The following is a 14,607-nucleotide window of genomic DNA, read 5'->3' on the forward strand; positions in this document are numbered from 1 at the left end:
TGATAATTTGTAATGTAGTCACTAGACACCAAGCGTTTGTTTTACCAACTTGTACAAGGATAGTTGCAAACATTTTATCCAGAAAATCATTACTTTTTACAAGGGTAGATAAATTTTCTAGTCTAGTACATAATTGAGGAGCCAAGCACCTAATAAGATCGATCTACAACTATGTACTGTCCCCTTGTTTTTTAATTAAAAATATGAAAGCCTATGAATTTACAAGGTCTTCATAGTAAACCAACCTGCACTCATGCTTCCTTTCCAGCACAAGTTACTCTTATCCCATGTAAGTATCAGTAGGATCAAGAAACTCTTCGTATTGCAGCTGCATAACAGCGATCAATCATAAGTTTATGAAAAGTATTGGACCAATAATTTCGAAACGTTAAGGGTAATTAAGTTGCTTACAGATGCTGTGTTGTGTTCTAACTTCATCCTTCTATATTCTTCCTGTGCTTTCTTTGAACGAAACATGGCCTGGACCCGTACAACAGCCCTCTCAACACGCTCCTCCGCTTGCTTCCGGCTTGCTCGGAAGAAATCCTCATCGACAACATCGTTGTCTTGTTTTTGGTTTTCAGTTGTATCAGTGGTTTCTGCAACCTGAAGTCCACGGAACCCTTTTCTCTTCAAACGCCAGCGTAAGATTGCCTTTTCAAGCACCCCAACAGACCAAACAATCTTTCTGTACTGCCTCCGGACTTGGTAACCACGGAAGATAGACTGCAATGGAGGACATACATTTAAATCTTGCCTTTTCACATAAGTAGCTATTGAATTTTGGAATCTGTAACTTCTTTAATCAGGTGCAATCTAAACAGCAATGAATCTTGCCAATATCACCACATAAAGAAAAGCAAATCTTGTTAACCATCCATCTCTCATAATGAGGTAAAGAGTGGAACCATCAATCCTACAAAATTATTACTCCTAAATCCTAATTCATCGATAGGATGGTTCCGCCCCGCCATATTGAGTTGAATAGCTTAAGCAGAAAATTGAGAACAATTTCAGCTTGCAAACAATTAAATTTTATTTTCTTAGTCAGAACATTATCAGTTAATATCCAATCCACATACTTACAGTAGAGTAGTTTGCTTTATTTATACCAGGGAGCAAGAGCAAAAGAAAGTGATCTTACCTGAATTTTGGTTGCCTGGCGGCGCATGTTAAGAAAATCTTTCCGTATCTTCCAAGTTCGAAACCTATACTGGATTCTTGCAGCAGCATCTATCTTTTTTCTTGTATCGTATTTACGAAAAGCATGTTGGATCTTCATTGCTGCAATTATACTGCGAGCTTCACTCTCTGGAGTTGAAGATTCAACTTGCATCTTCCGCAATTTGAAGGAGTGTTCCCTGAATGCAGACTGTATACGTGCAGCAGCATCAGCAGCTGTCCGATAAGCTGCCAGAGTATCTTTCAATTCCATGTCCTCAGCGGTGTTCCCATAGTTACCAGAATCAGATGCAGGCTGAAGTGAACCACTAGCATTGCCAGCCAGAGTCATTTCATTAAATTGTGCAACTAGAGCCTTTTCTGCAAGATAAGCTCCTAAACCCTCATAGCCATTTTTGGATGCAAGATCAGCTGCAGTACATCCACTAGGGTTTCCAGTAGTGGGATCAGTGACCATAGATGGCTTTGCCCCAGCAGATAAAAGAACTGCAACCATTTTTTCCCTACAAGCAAATATTTCACCATTTGGATAGGTATTGTGTAATAATAGTACATGTATTTAGCATTCCAAAATACATTCTGTAATTTGTCATCATAATTCAGTATGATCAACAAGAATGTCAGGAATAACAGAAATAAAAGTAATCCCAATCTTGACGATTCAATGCTAAAGCCAATATCATAAGCACATTGATCACTGATTGATTCAAAATCAAAGAGTAATACTGTACCTGCCATAATATGCAGCCCAATGAAGAGCAGTCCATCCAAATTTGTCTCTATAATCCAATGATAAGCCTGACCATTTATATGGATAGATAGCCCATGTGTAACCTAGAATAGCACACAAATGGATAACGCTTTGACCTTGCTCATCACGCTCTGGGATTTTACACCCTTCAAGAATTCTTTCCAACAGCCACTCCTGTAGCTTGGTATGCAGAGACAGCTCAAACAATTGGTCTTTTGCTTGTGGGAAAGAGAGTTGATTGTTATCAATTGATTTGGTTAAATGTGTCCAATTGCTGGTAATGTGAGAACATTTATGAGCAAATATCTTAGCACCTTTCTGGGCATCTTGTGGTATTTTACTGGATAATATATTAAGGCTCTTAGGTGTAGCAAAGAGCAAGTGTGCAAGCCGCATTTGAGCTCTTAATTCTTCCCAGTGAGGCTTAACCACTGAAGGGGTACTGGTGGATTTGGGAATCTCAGGAGCTCGAAATTCAAAGGTTATCACTTGACTGATGGGGTTATATCCATCAAAACTCAAATATAGGTTAACCAATCCAGGAGTTTGAGGTGAAAGTAAACATCGATATACCCCAGATTGGATAACCTCTGCAGGTACACGAGCATCTCCACAGACGCAAAAAAGATTGGATATTGCTAGTTGCGACTGTCCTCCAAGAAAATGCCCAATCACTAATATCTGCAATGATAAGTAGTAAATTTTAATTGTGGTCATAACCAATTAGTAAAAGAAATTACGGCATATGAATGCATATATGTAGAAAAACTAGAAATTAAGTTGAATGGTTCCTAGACACAGTATGACATTATTTACTTTTAATATTACATAGATATGAACAACATTGAGACGTATTACTTCCTTTGCTCTTTCTAAAAACCACTGTCTTAAAGGATGGCTAATCATGGTAAACACAATTTCTCACATAAGAGTACTTTTACTCTTTTAATTGGTTTATGCTCTTTTACTTCTCTCCTGTTGGAATGATATTATTCAACTCTTTTTCATGCAGGCATGTGTGAGGCCAGGTAGGGGGAGCTTTCTCTTTCCAGAGTAAGATCATTAATAGACAATCAAATGTCTGGTAGCAAAGACAATGGTCATTGGCAATTTACAGAGCAAAAAGTGGAGAATGCACAAGTATCAAGTTTCATGACTGGAAATACATAGATGTAACTCTTGTCTAAAGACCAGATTGAAGTAAAAAATGTTAGGTACGGAGAAGTAAATTTAGGTCATTTTCTATGTTCAGTAAAATGACATTGGAAATAATTGGTATTGCTCACATCTGTGTAAAAAGAGATAGATAAAACGTTGGGAAAAGAATCAAGAAAGCTTTTCAAGAAAATTGAATACTTTGCATGATAGATTGATAGATATTGCAGCAAGTTAGCAAAACATGAGTACTATAAAGCAAAATAACCTTTGTTTCTTCAGTTGAAAAAGCCCATGCAGGTGAGACATCTGTTATGTTGAATATGTGCTCCTGTGCAGATGAGTTATTATCAAGACTTGGTGATGGGAAAGATTGATAACCGGTTGCAGGCTCAAGTGATGGATCATCTACAGATCCGGGAGAATCTGCAGCTATCATGTAGTTCATCCATTTTCCAAAACTGTCCTGACTTTGGAGACCATCCTTACTTGGATTATCAAAATCAATCCTCTGAGAATATGAAGTCATTTGAGCATTCAATGTCTGAGGCACCACATCATTTGGAATGTTGAAATTAATTGAATTGCTAATGGACATTTGCCCAGGCAAATTCTCTAAAGATCCTACTGCTAATTCGTCAGCTGATAGATTGGCACCCTGCAAGTAGACATCAGTAGCCACATCAAGCTACCAATAATAGAAAATGAACATACTCTGTAGAAGGAAAAAAAAAAAAAAAAAAAAAAACTCTGTAGTATAAAATGGCAGATATTGACAAATGTATTGGTTAGCTTCAACTAAAAGATAGAGATTTAGCTCAAAACAGCTGAACACTATTACTTTACACTTTCTGTAGACACACAAATATGTATAGACATTCACGGGCATTGTCAAAAAATCCACATGCCAATTATGTAAGAAGATATGGTAAGAGAAACATGAGATGAAGGAAGAACATTTATAACTGAAAAGAGTAACATTTATGAAGCCATCAGGAAATGTGTCTACTCACATTGAGCCCGAAACCATTTGTTTCATATTGTTGCTGTTGCCCAACTGAAGCCTTTGCTACCACTGAGTAGTCCAGCCAAACAAATTGGAGAATAAAGAGAACCATTCAGAAACATACCAGTAATAGCAACTACAAACAATCACTTTACTACCTTCTTGAGTTGACCGTGACTTGTTAGGATCATCAGGTCCCAAAAGCTCATCCCATTCAAGTGTGTTAATGGCATGTAATGTCTGTCGATGATTTTGGATTCTCATATTGTCATTAGGCTCTGCCAATTAGTAAGATGAGATGACTTTAATATAGCTAATTGAAGGCAAACAAGGTTTCAACCATTCAAACCTTATCCATAAAAATAGAATCATTCTTGTTTACCTTCAACTCCACGCGCCCAAAATTTAAATAAATAAATAAACATTTTTTCCCCTTATTTAAAAAAGAAATATTTTATACTCCAATTTTATCTTGAAAGAATTATCATGATAAATGAGCTTCATTGCTTATCAATTATTGAAGCAATTGAGGTTAAAGAATCATTGGCATTCCCCAATATGGAGTTCAATGAACAATACCTAAAGATGCTAGAGGCCTATTGTAATTTGCACAATCAATTGGTGACTCGGATCCTTCTGTTAAAACCCAAGGAGGTGATAGATCAGAAAGGGCAGAACTAGGGGTGGCTGGTGAGCTCTGCACCTGCACAATAAGTCAGCACAGCACATATTTAATTGATATCATTCATCCCAATGATAACAAAGTGAAGGGATCATTTAGTTCAGTGTTGTTCCATGTCTAAAGTAATGTTATATAATTTTGGCTCAACAATGTGCCACAGATGTCTTAAAGAACCATGATAGAAAGATTCTTCTCAATCTGCTCTAAAAAAAAATACAAAATAAATATTAGAAAAAAAAAAAAAAAAAATACAAGGCACATATCTTCACAGTAGGAGGGGCACCACAAGGAAAAGCACATATCAATAGTTTTTAGTACAATTTTAACCAATTGTTGAAGAGAGAAGGAGGATGGAAAGGATATATTATTTCAGTGGTATGTACCATACAAAATATTTTGGTGGAGTTGCTCAATATATTTTGATGGTATAAGTAACCTCTTTACAGAAACATGGAGCTTGCATACTTCTCTAGTAGGGAAAGTTTCCATAATATACAAAGCAGTTAAAATATCCATATAAATTTCAGAAACATAACAGCATGTTTGGTTCATAGAATAAAATTAGAGGGAATAGCATTAGGATTTCATAGGAAATTAAATAGTGAACATTAGAAAAGGATTAAAAAATACATTAGGAACAATATTCTTTAGTTTGGCAGACTTGAAGAATAACAAAGGAATAGATAGTAATATGACCAGAGCACCTATAATACCACTAACATATATATGTGCTTATGCATGTCTACATGCAAGGCATAAGAAACAAACCTCTTGTGTTTCGCGATAGTGAACAAGGACTATGTGCTCCAGTGTTCTGTTACAAGCATAAATTCACAGAAAACAAATTCAAAATGCATGTTATTTTGTGTAAATCTCAAATGTAGATAACTTTGAGTGGAAAAGAAAGCAAAAAAAGAAGTCAATTCATCATGAGAATAGTATACAATGCAAACTCAAACCGTCATACTTATCAAGCAGCCAGTAACATCTGCGAACAAATGTTGGGTTATCTTCTCCATGTGCATAGTATACATGAATTCTTTCTTCATTACCAACCTGCAATAGTAACAAGATTCATCAGCAAGATAAAAAATCAAACAAGCTTCATTCGTTTTGTTTTCCTTTTAATTTCTCCTGGAGTTAAGGAAGACAGGTAAACAAATAAGACAAATATAGCACATTATTAAAGAACAGATAAACCTCACTTTTAAATGCTCGTGAGCTTCTTTGACAGTTTTCCCGTCTTTTTTCTTCTTCCAATTATGACCATCTTTTCGAAAGTTTCTGAGCTTCTTACGATCAAACAAAATAACTGTACCACCTATTATATAATATAAATAGATATTAGATGCATATGTAATGAGAAAACATTGCAAATAAATGGCACTACGAACTTTTCATGCCAGAAAAGATTACCTTTTGGGAGGTTCACAGGCCTGACATGGACTGTGAAATACTTGTAGTTACAGAGGAAAGCATGAATCTCATTTGGACGGAGCCATCTCGTTTTGGCTTCGTCCATTACAGTCTTAACATCCAAATCTGCGCATGCACAGGAGTTTAACAATCGTACTTGGCAAAGATAGCTGATAAACCATGTTAAATGTAACATCTACACTTTATATAATAAGAAACTTAGAAAAATGTCAATTTTCTGAGCCATAATAGAATAAGCTTTTATGTCAATATATCCTTCTTCCTCTTCATTGTTAGGTGAAGATAATTATTGTGACTGTGATTGGTCATAATAGGAAATTTTCATGTTTTCTCTTCGTTCTTAAACATAGGGTGCTTCAAATATACTATTCCAGTGTTGTATAAAAAAGTATCCCCTAATATTAAATTACGGAGTACTTTTTAAAAAATTAAAGTAAAATAAAATAAAATAATCACTCACCTCACTTAACTCCCAAATCTAAAAAAAAAATACAAGAAATTGCACGAAATTCGACCAATTTCCCACACAGTAACTATCTATATTTCACAAATTAAGCGCGAATGCGGCGAAGCGTACACAGTTCGCCTTACCTTCCAAGGTGTGGAATCCATGAATATCAGACCCAGCAAGCAGACCTTGTACTCCATATTCCATTTCGAGCCACGACCTTAAAATCCAGCTCAACAAAACATCGAAACCTTAAAACCCTGTAAGCTGAAATCAACAGTCAACCAAATTAACATCAAAAATACAATCAGACCTAACTAATCAAGAGCCTGACAAACACGTCAATCATTACTCGTTCTACACCTAACCTATATTTGTTTTCACGGACACACGGACACACGCATAACACATACACATGTGTAGATATATATACATATAGAGAGAGAGAGAGAGAGAGGTAGAAAGAGAGAGCAGAGCAGACCAGAAGTGGAAACGCGATCAGATAGAAAGAGTTATGACGACCGGCGGAGATATAGCAATTCGTACTTTTTCGCGAGTGTATTAGCGTCGGACAGTAATAATTCAAGTCAACAAAATGACAGAGGAGAACCAATAGCGGCATAGCGCCTCCGTATTCTGTTTAACCAAGTATTAAAAGACAACGCGACACTTAAAACAATTTTTTTATCAAATTTAGTTGCACGATTTTATTGTATTAACTCGTTTACGGAAATATATAGGCCCTGTTTGGCTTATAGGTTAATTTTAATTTATTTAACAATTATTAATTGTTTGATTTAGTTAAAATATCAATGCAAGTATTTGGTTAATTAGCTTTTTGTAATTTTAAAATGTTAAAATTTAAAAAGTTAGTCTAAGTAACTTTTTCAATTAATTTTTTTTATAAAAAAAATTATACCAAATAGTCAGCTAACAGCTAATTTACCAAACATTTTTCTACAAAAATTAATGTTATCAACTAGTTATAATCTCTAATTAACACAATCAGCTAACAGTCATTTACCAAACGGAACCATAATAAAAATTTGTATTTATATGCATGGTCTATTGAATCATGTTTATCATATAACTGGATAATTAATTGTATTTTTTATAATGAGTGAAGTGATTAACAAATTTGACATTTATTTGTTGGTGTCTTTTAAGTCAAAGAAAATTAATATTTGGCCCGCATTCCGACCTCAAATAACTACCATGGGCCTAATTCGAGTCCCATCAAGAATCAAATATAATAATTTTTTTTTTAAATACAATGTTTATTGATGGAGTTATATAATAACCCAACCAAAATGTCTACAAAATCAAAATTCAGAACTCAACTTACCGACATCATCATAACCAATTGGCATACCTTATTACCAATAACCTATGAATGACTAGCTAGGGAAAATAGCAAAAGACTATAATTGATGCATTTTTTTTAATAACTCTCGTCAATTAACTTGATTATTGTCTTTATCCTTCAATATAAACTTGCCACATCGGTCAACTTGTCATTCATAATCACATCATTGGTCAATAATTCTTATATAAATAGTGCAACCTCAAACTAGCCAAAGACAAATACTCACTTATTGCTACTCAATATACTACACCTTATTTCGTACCCAATTGAGTGATATGATTGACTTATTTTGATATATATGTGTGTGTGTGAGAGATAATATTATTCAAATAATGATGCCTATTAGTGCATTTCTCTCCTAGTATGGGTAACATAAATTCAATATCCATAATTGATCTCACATTTCGAGGACTATATATATGTGTTGCTACAACTAGTGATTGGAATGAATGGTATGAAGCTTCGCTGAGGGTGTATGAAGCGGTCTGCGAGGATAAAAAAGGAATCCCCCATCTAGAAAAATTTATATGAACATTAACTAGTCTATGGTCTATATATAACAAAGTTTGGAATACATGTACTCTAATTAGTCTATATATGGTCACATGCAAGGAATTGAAAATTTGAAATTCACTTCAAACAATCATTGGAAACACAAAAAGAACCTTGTTGAGGAACGTTTTAGAAGATCTTATTGTGATAAAAAAGTTAAGTGCTGCCGAGTGTTCGTATTGAGAACTTAACTACTTAGAACGTAACAAATGTTAAAGACCTTGTCGATCGAGACATAACATAGAGGTTCGTCTAGTTACAGTTAGCGATCCACACTATACTTAACAAAATGAATAGCTAATTTATCAAATGCATAGTATATTTCAATTAACGTGATTTTTTTTTAGTATTATTGACTTTGTTATAATATAATTTTTGTTCATAACTATTATCTCAACTTATTAACCACTATGACTCAAATTCATAACTTCCAATTAAAATTGTCATTTCATGCCACTAAACCATAAGATCATCATGAATTATAACAACTAAAGTAATCCAATATCCAAACAAAGCCTAATTCCAAAACGTACAGGTATTAAAAGTAGCATTCATGCACTTGCCAAATGGTAAGTGGCTAATGGCTGTGATGATGATGCATGCATGTGACCTTCGCATTTTTGGGTCTAAGAAAAAGTCTAAATCAAACAATTAATAGTGATCAAAAAGCCAAAATTGACCTATAGGTCAATTTTTTACCAAACACGGCCATAATAATTAAAAAAAAAAAAAGAAAGATTAAGAAAATTGAAGCATGTGCTACATCTCAACTAAAAGTTTAAATTAATAGTTGAATTACACATTTATAATATTGATATACCGAACACGCCCCTTCACGTGTGAGGATAGTATCTTGGCTCTGATATATATCAAATTGAAGCATATGCTTCATCTCAAACATGTCTAAACTGATAGTTGGATTACACGTTTATATTGATATGCTCAAAAAAGAAAATAAAATTATACAAGATGTATGTTTCTTGTAGCTATAGCAACGTTATGCTTCACGTGATATGTGCTTTATTTAGGAAAAAAAACAGTTAAGAGTTAAAATTTTGTTGTTCAGTTCCGGAATGCGGACGGAATTAAAAGCCAATGGCTCCACTTCCGTATAGTATTAGATTAACTGCATGCAGACATAAGAAAACCAAACAATTCAATTAACCTCAAGCTCGACAATATAATGATGGAAGTTGGAAACTGAGGAATTTTCTCGATTGTTTGACACTTCAGTTTATACGAGGCGATGAACGTAAGAGATTCAATGGGCGATCGAGGTTTCCTGGGACATATATGCATGATCGAGTACGTACATGCACGACACCATAACATACAGAAGATGGTGGAATATATATATAGAGAGTCAATTTATGGGGATAAGGTGGCCGGCAGGCAAAGAGATAAATATCCTTGGACCTTGGTTTTGTGCGGACAAGCTTTTTTCTTGGTCTTTCATGGAGAAGAGAAGACATTGCAGAATCAGAATCCACCCCCATACCTCTCCCTATATCATAACTGCGTAACATTAGAATTAAAGTGTTATTACTAAATTTTAGATGTAATATTTCAAATTTGAACTTTATAAATGAAATAAAATGTTGTCAGTTTGATTGATATTCAAATTTTTAAAAGAAAATAATAATTTAATATTAAAAAAGGTACTTTTAATGGAAATGGCGTCAAGTTGATCAGGTTAGAGTTTATTTTGTTACAAAAAAAAAAAAAAAATGTTCATTTTGGATAATGGATTGGAAAGCAGTTACGAACTCTTTTGTCTTTTTTTATTTTTAATTATTATTTTACAAAATTTTGAAGAATTATTTTTTATATTGAATGGTAGCTAGGTTATATCTTCATAGGTTTTGATTCATGTGATTCAAGTAACTAATGAGTGTAAATTTGATAATAGAATAAAAGGACTAGATAATGGCCGGTGTACATACTGTATTGTCGCCATTTAATTATGGTTAACATTTGTCTCTTTAAGAATATGTTTGGCTTTACACCAACAACTAAGAAATTTTTGGCCGAGTAAATGTTAATCCACCTGCATTCAAAAAAAAAAAAATGTTAATCCACCTCGTACTCCAGCTTCTCCGTGACGTTGACGGTTTGACCTGTCCCATCACTCCATCACCGGCCAAAAAAAAATGTGTATTGTTCGTGCTCGTCGGCGCCTCGGCGGTTGGGGCGAGACACCGAATGGGCCTCTAACCAAACATCCCCTGAAGTGTTGAATTAATGAAACTTTCTAGGCCCAATTTGAAAATTTTAAAATTGTGCATCAATTATATTGTTGATTGAGGTCCACAAAGTTTTATGGACCATAGTTCAAAACGACCGACACTGTAGTGTATTTAAACTACATATAGACTAATTAGAGTACATGTATTCTCTAATTTCCTCTGCTTCAAGGTAATGGAAGATCCCCCCTTCTCACTCTCTCTCTCTCTCTCTACATATACATACACACACATACACGTATGTATACAACGTTGTTGCTGGGTATCTTTCATTTGTTGAATACTCAAAGTTTCTCTTTTTTTGACCATTGTTCATACGCAATATAATTACACATATATGCTTTTGTCTTATTGTAATTTTATTTAAACCTGTTGGTCTCATATTTGGGTCTTTTCCAATAAAGTCCCCAACGGGCATATCTACAAAGCCAACGCACATAAAGAAACAGACGCGTACGCAATTTAGCGTCAATCAATTCAATAACGTAAAAGGTTCATTGATTGTGTTAATCAAGATTCATTGTACATCTAATCATGTTTCTTGTCATCTTTCCACGTATGTGTGTATATAGAGAGATGGGTTTAACCGTTTGATGAACAGCGGTGTGGGAAGGTGAAGAGATCGAGGCCATGGCAGAATATAAAGACAACTCTGAAGAATACTCTGCTTCTTCCCAATATCATCAGGTACTTACTCCTTTATGTATTTCATTTTTTTCTTGTTAACTAAATCGGATAGGGTGAAACCCTCAGATTATTGAAGTTTAATTATGCTTATTATTAATCCAAGAACTAACTAAGTTACATATTGATATTCATACTTGTTTCGAAAATATTATATGATTTTATAAGTTTGTGATTAGTATACTAGGGAATATGCAATACGGGCCACATTCTTGGTGACATTATTGATCAAAAAGTGTTGGAATCTTTTTGTACGAGTGTTCTAAAATAATAGTGTCGGCTGGTTTTTGTATGGGAGCATTTTGATTAGTAGAAACAAACAAATATTGTGGGGGTTGTCAGCTGTGGTCGGGCTGTTTATTACCATTTCATTTGATATGATTTGTGCCCCCATCTTAGAATTTGTGTGAGGTGGAAAATATTGATTTAATTTAAATATGATGATTAAATTGCAATTTTATCTTTAAAAATTACAATTATTTTCTTGTACATAATGTTATTGTACCCCATCATATTTTGAATATTTATGGAATTTTTTTTTTATTTAATTCAATAGGCTACTTCTCAGGGTAGCAAATATGGAGTCCTGATGCCTAAAAAGCCCTTGATCTCCAAGGCAAGTTGAATATAGCGGGTCCTAGAATAATCCTATGTTTTATGAAACTGCTTTGGACTTGTATTGTATGTAATTCTAATATGTTGTGGGCCAACGTAACCACAGGACAATGAAAGGGCTTTCTTTGATTCTGCTGATTGGGCTTTGTACAAGGTATTTAATTAATGGATGAATAGCAGTACTGAAGTAATATATGTTGTCAATTAACTTGGGGTTTACAGCACATTTCAATTATAGGTTAGAAAATAGAAATGGTCTCACTTCTAAACAGTTGGTCTAATGGCTAAAACAGCAAGGTGCCGGATTGAACCAGAAGTCAACAGTGGCTATAGAAACATTGCGTCCAAAGCTGCAGGTAACTAGAATTTCGATGTGGTACAATGTTGTATTGTCATTTGAATTTCCTAACGAATTTTTGTATAAATTAAAGAGAACACCTCATCAGCAACTGCCGCCTCGAAGACCAGCTTGTACATCTGGAAGCTAGGGACATCGAGCTCCTAAACGCTCAATCTGTGTTCTGTGCTTTTAATTTTGGTGAAACTTATTTGAGATTCAATTCGGTGAATATATATGTATGCGCTTTGTAAGAATTCACAAATCAATCCACCATTTGCCTATATCCCTGTTCGGTTTTGTAAGAAGCATGCATGCATCATCTTTCCACAACACAGTTTCTTCACCATAACTATTTGGTTAATTTAATTTCATAGTGTTTATTTTGTTGGGCAACAGTTGAAGCTTTACCAAGTGCCAACAGACATACATTATTACACCATAAGTAGCGTCAAAAAGCAGACAACACAGATGTACTACGTTTGAAATGAAACAGGGAGTAGATGAGATCATGGAATGATGTTCATTTCTCTCAATTTCTGCACCCACACTCTAATCCTCTTCAACGTATCAGCATATCCAACAAACCCAAATTCTCTACTCTTATTCATGCTACAAACGTGTTGAAACTGGAATCTCCTGGCAGTCTGCAGTGCAGGATAGCAAGTGATCTCCTCCATTCTGGTTCTGAAAAGTCCATGTTTTTCAACTACACCCTCCCAAATCTCTCCCTTATCCTTCATGAACTCCACTATATCGAACAATTCCTCGTCACCGTTCTCCTCAAACTCCACGAACTCTAACTCAAACATGTCGCACAACAGTCTCCAAATGCTTTTCCACGCAAAAACATCTCCGTTGGTGCAGTTGAACGCCTGGTTCTTCGCCTTCTCCGTCACCCCTGCCCATATCTGCTGCTCCGCCAGCAACCTTGCGTCAGACATGTCGCAGAAATGCTCCCACGTGTAACGGTTCCCGGGATACCTAAACGGAAACCCTTTTTCCTTGCAAATAACGGCGTAGACGCACATAGTTAGCAGTGAATTTAGCACGCTTGCTGAAGATGCACCGATTATGATGGATGATCTGTGTATAGAGAAGGAGAAAGAATTGGTTTCGGCATAACTAGCCACGAGATCTTCTAACGCGTAGTAGAAGTTCGGGAATGGAAGCCGTGGGTAGTCTTCTTTAAAGGGAGCTTCGTGAGGGATCATTTTGTCGGTTGCCAATGATGGATCGAAAATAGGTCCCATGTATTGCTTTGTACCGGTTTGTATGGTAACGTGTTTCAGGCTGGTGAAATTCGAGGATGTTAAGGATCTGAGGACGTTGTCGAGCATGGTTGAGTTGAGCCTGATGTTTTCTTCTTCCCTTTCGACAACTTGCAGGGCTAACCAGAAGACATGGGTGACTTCGTGGGAGATTTTTAAGAGGCTTTTGTGTGTATCCTCGAAGTTGAGAGCATCAAAAGTGATATACTCGTCGAGGAAAGAGGACGGGAACCAAGAGGGTAAAGGCCGCCTGGCGGCGCCGTAGACCTTCCACGGTCCGCCGAGAGCTGTGGGCTGTTTTAAAGCCTCCACCATCGCTACCCCAACCATTCCGGTTGCGCCGACAACCAGCGCCACTGCTTTCGAACAGTTTTCTTGCCCCATTTTTTGCAAGTTAGGTTATTTCAAAAGGCTCGAGTGGATCGAATAGCTAGAAGATCTAGATCGAGGATGAGTGATAACATTGAAACATTTAATATCACATCTTAGCTGATGAGTTACGTTACATTATAATCTAATGTCCATGTTTAGTAAAAATAGTTAATTAACTTATTTAACTTGTTTGACCATTATTATTCTAAAAAAGTTAAAATTTAAAAATTGCTCAAAATAATTTTTTGAATTAACATTTTATGTAATTTTCTCACGTAATGTATTTGGTGGATCAAGACCATACAGCACCTATAAATAAATAAATATATATATTTTTGTTGTAAGGTTGTTGTAAGTATTACAATAAAATTAAAAAAAAAAACTCTATCTTATTTACTTTTTTCTTGGTAATGGTAATTAATGGCGGCCGGAATAGTGGAGTTTGAAGATAAGTGTTATTTGTTTATTTGAGTGACACATATTAAATGAGGAAATTGTATGTCATT

General features: G+C 35.2%; 3 protein-coding genes across 5 annotated transcripts; 1 reads left to right on the forward strand and 2 right to left on the reverse strand.

The window, feature by feature from the left end:
• Positions 1 to 22: 22 nt before the first annotated feature.
• On the reverse strand, positions 23 to 7,249 carry LOC109170075 (calmodulin-binding transcription activator 5). 3 transcript variants are annotated; one of them, XM_019319021.1, is made up of 14 exons: positions 7,143 to 7,249; positions 6,805 to 6,921; positions 6,193 to 6,318; positions 5,982 to 6,097; positions 5,744 to 5,832; positions 5,545 to 5,590; positions 4,674 to 4,797; positions 4,264 to 4,372; positions 4,102 to 4,159; positions 3,357 to 3,746; positions 1,914 to 2,614; positions 1,145 to 1,685; positions 412 to 726; positions 23 to 328 (listed from the first exon to the last, which is right to left on the reverse strand). In XM_019319021.1, exons 2-14 carry the CDS (start codon positions 6,866 to 6,868, stop codon positions 281 to 283), a joined length of 2,727 nt encoding a protein of 908 aa, XP_019174566.1. In that variant the 5' UTR covers positions 6,869 to 6,921; positions 7,143 to 7,249; the 3' UTR covers positions 23 to 280. The 3 variants fall into 3 exon arrangements, with proteins under 3 accessions (XP_019174566.1, XP_019174564.1, XP_019174565.1); XM_019319019.1 differs by having other exon boundaries at positions 4,102 to 4,163; positions 4,253 to 4,372; XM_019319020.1 differs by having other exon boundaries at positions 4,102 to 4,163; positions 4,253 to 4,372; positions 6,805 to 6,928; positions 7,143 to 7,232.
• A 3,727-nt stretch (positions 7,250 to 10,976) lies between these two features.
• On the forward strand, positions 10,977 to 12,843 carry LOC109170088. Its single transcript, XM_019319033.1, has 7 exons — positions 10,977 to 10,994; positions 11,227 to 11,314; positions 11,424 to 11,509; positions 12,063 to 12,122; positions 12,228 to 12,275; positions 12,415 to 12,477; positions 12,553 to 12,843. Exons 3-7 carry the CDS (start codon positions 11,453 to 11,455, stop codon positions 12,607 to 12,609), a joined length of 285 nt encoding a protein of 94 aa, XP_019174578.1. The 5' UTR covers positions 10,977 to 10,994; positions 11,227 to 11,314; positions 11,424 to 11,452; the 3' UTR covers positions 12,610 to 12,843.
• Positions 12,844 to 12,958: 115 nt separating this feature from the next.
• Positions 12,959 to 14,164, reverse strand: LOC109170079 (iridoid synthase-like). The gene has a single exon (XM_019319024.1). It carries the CDS (start codon positions 14,111 to 14,113, stop codon positions 12,968 to 12,970), a length of 1,146 nt encoding a protein of 381 aa, XP_019174569.1. The 5' UTR covers positions 14,114 to 14,164; the 3' UTR covers positions 12,959 to 12,967.
• Positions 14,165 to 14,607: the final 443 nt, after the last annotated feature.

Source organism: Ipomoea nil, unplaced genomic scaffold (genome assembly GCF_001879475.1).
Source record: "Ipomoea nil cultivar Tokyo-kokei standard unplaced genomic scaffold, Asagao_1.1 scaffold3321, whole genome shotgun sequence".
Lineage (NCBI taxonomy): Eukaryota > Viridiplantae > Streptophyta > Magnoliopsida > Solanales > Convolvulaceae > Ipomoea > Ipomoea nil.

Bases quoted from the DNA above. Each gene is read 5' to 3' on its own strand.
- LOC109170088 (XM_019319033.1), top strand. From the start codon at position 11,453: ATGGCAGAATATAAAGACAACTCTGAAGAATACTCTGCTTCTTCCCAA. The intron at 12,276-12,414 runs GTATTTAATTAA...TGGCTAAAACAG, and splicing joins CTGATTGGGCTTTGTACAAG to CAAGGTGCCGGATTGAACCA. The intron at 12,478-12,552 runs GTAACTAGAATT...TATAAATTAAAG, and splicing joins CATTGCGTCCAAAGCTGCAG to AGAACACCTCATCAGCAACT.
- LOC109170079 (XM_019319024.1), bottom strand. From the start codon at position 14,113: ATGGGGCAAGAAAACTGTTCGAAAGCAGTGGCGCTGGTTGTCGGCGCA.
- LOC109170075 (XM_019319019.1), bottom strand. From the start codon at position 6,868: ATGGAATATGGAGTACAAGGTCTGCTTGCTGGGTCTGATATTCATGGA. The intron at 6,319-6,804 runs GTAAGGCGAACT...GTGCATGCGCAG, and splicing joins TGGATTCCACACCTTGGAAG to ATTTGGATGTTAAGACTGTA. The intron at 329-411 runs GTAAGCAACTTA...GCTGTTATGCAG, and splicing joins TAGAACACAACACAGCATCT to CTGCAATACGAAGAGTTTCT.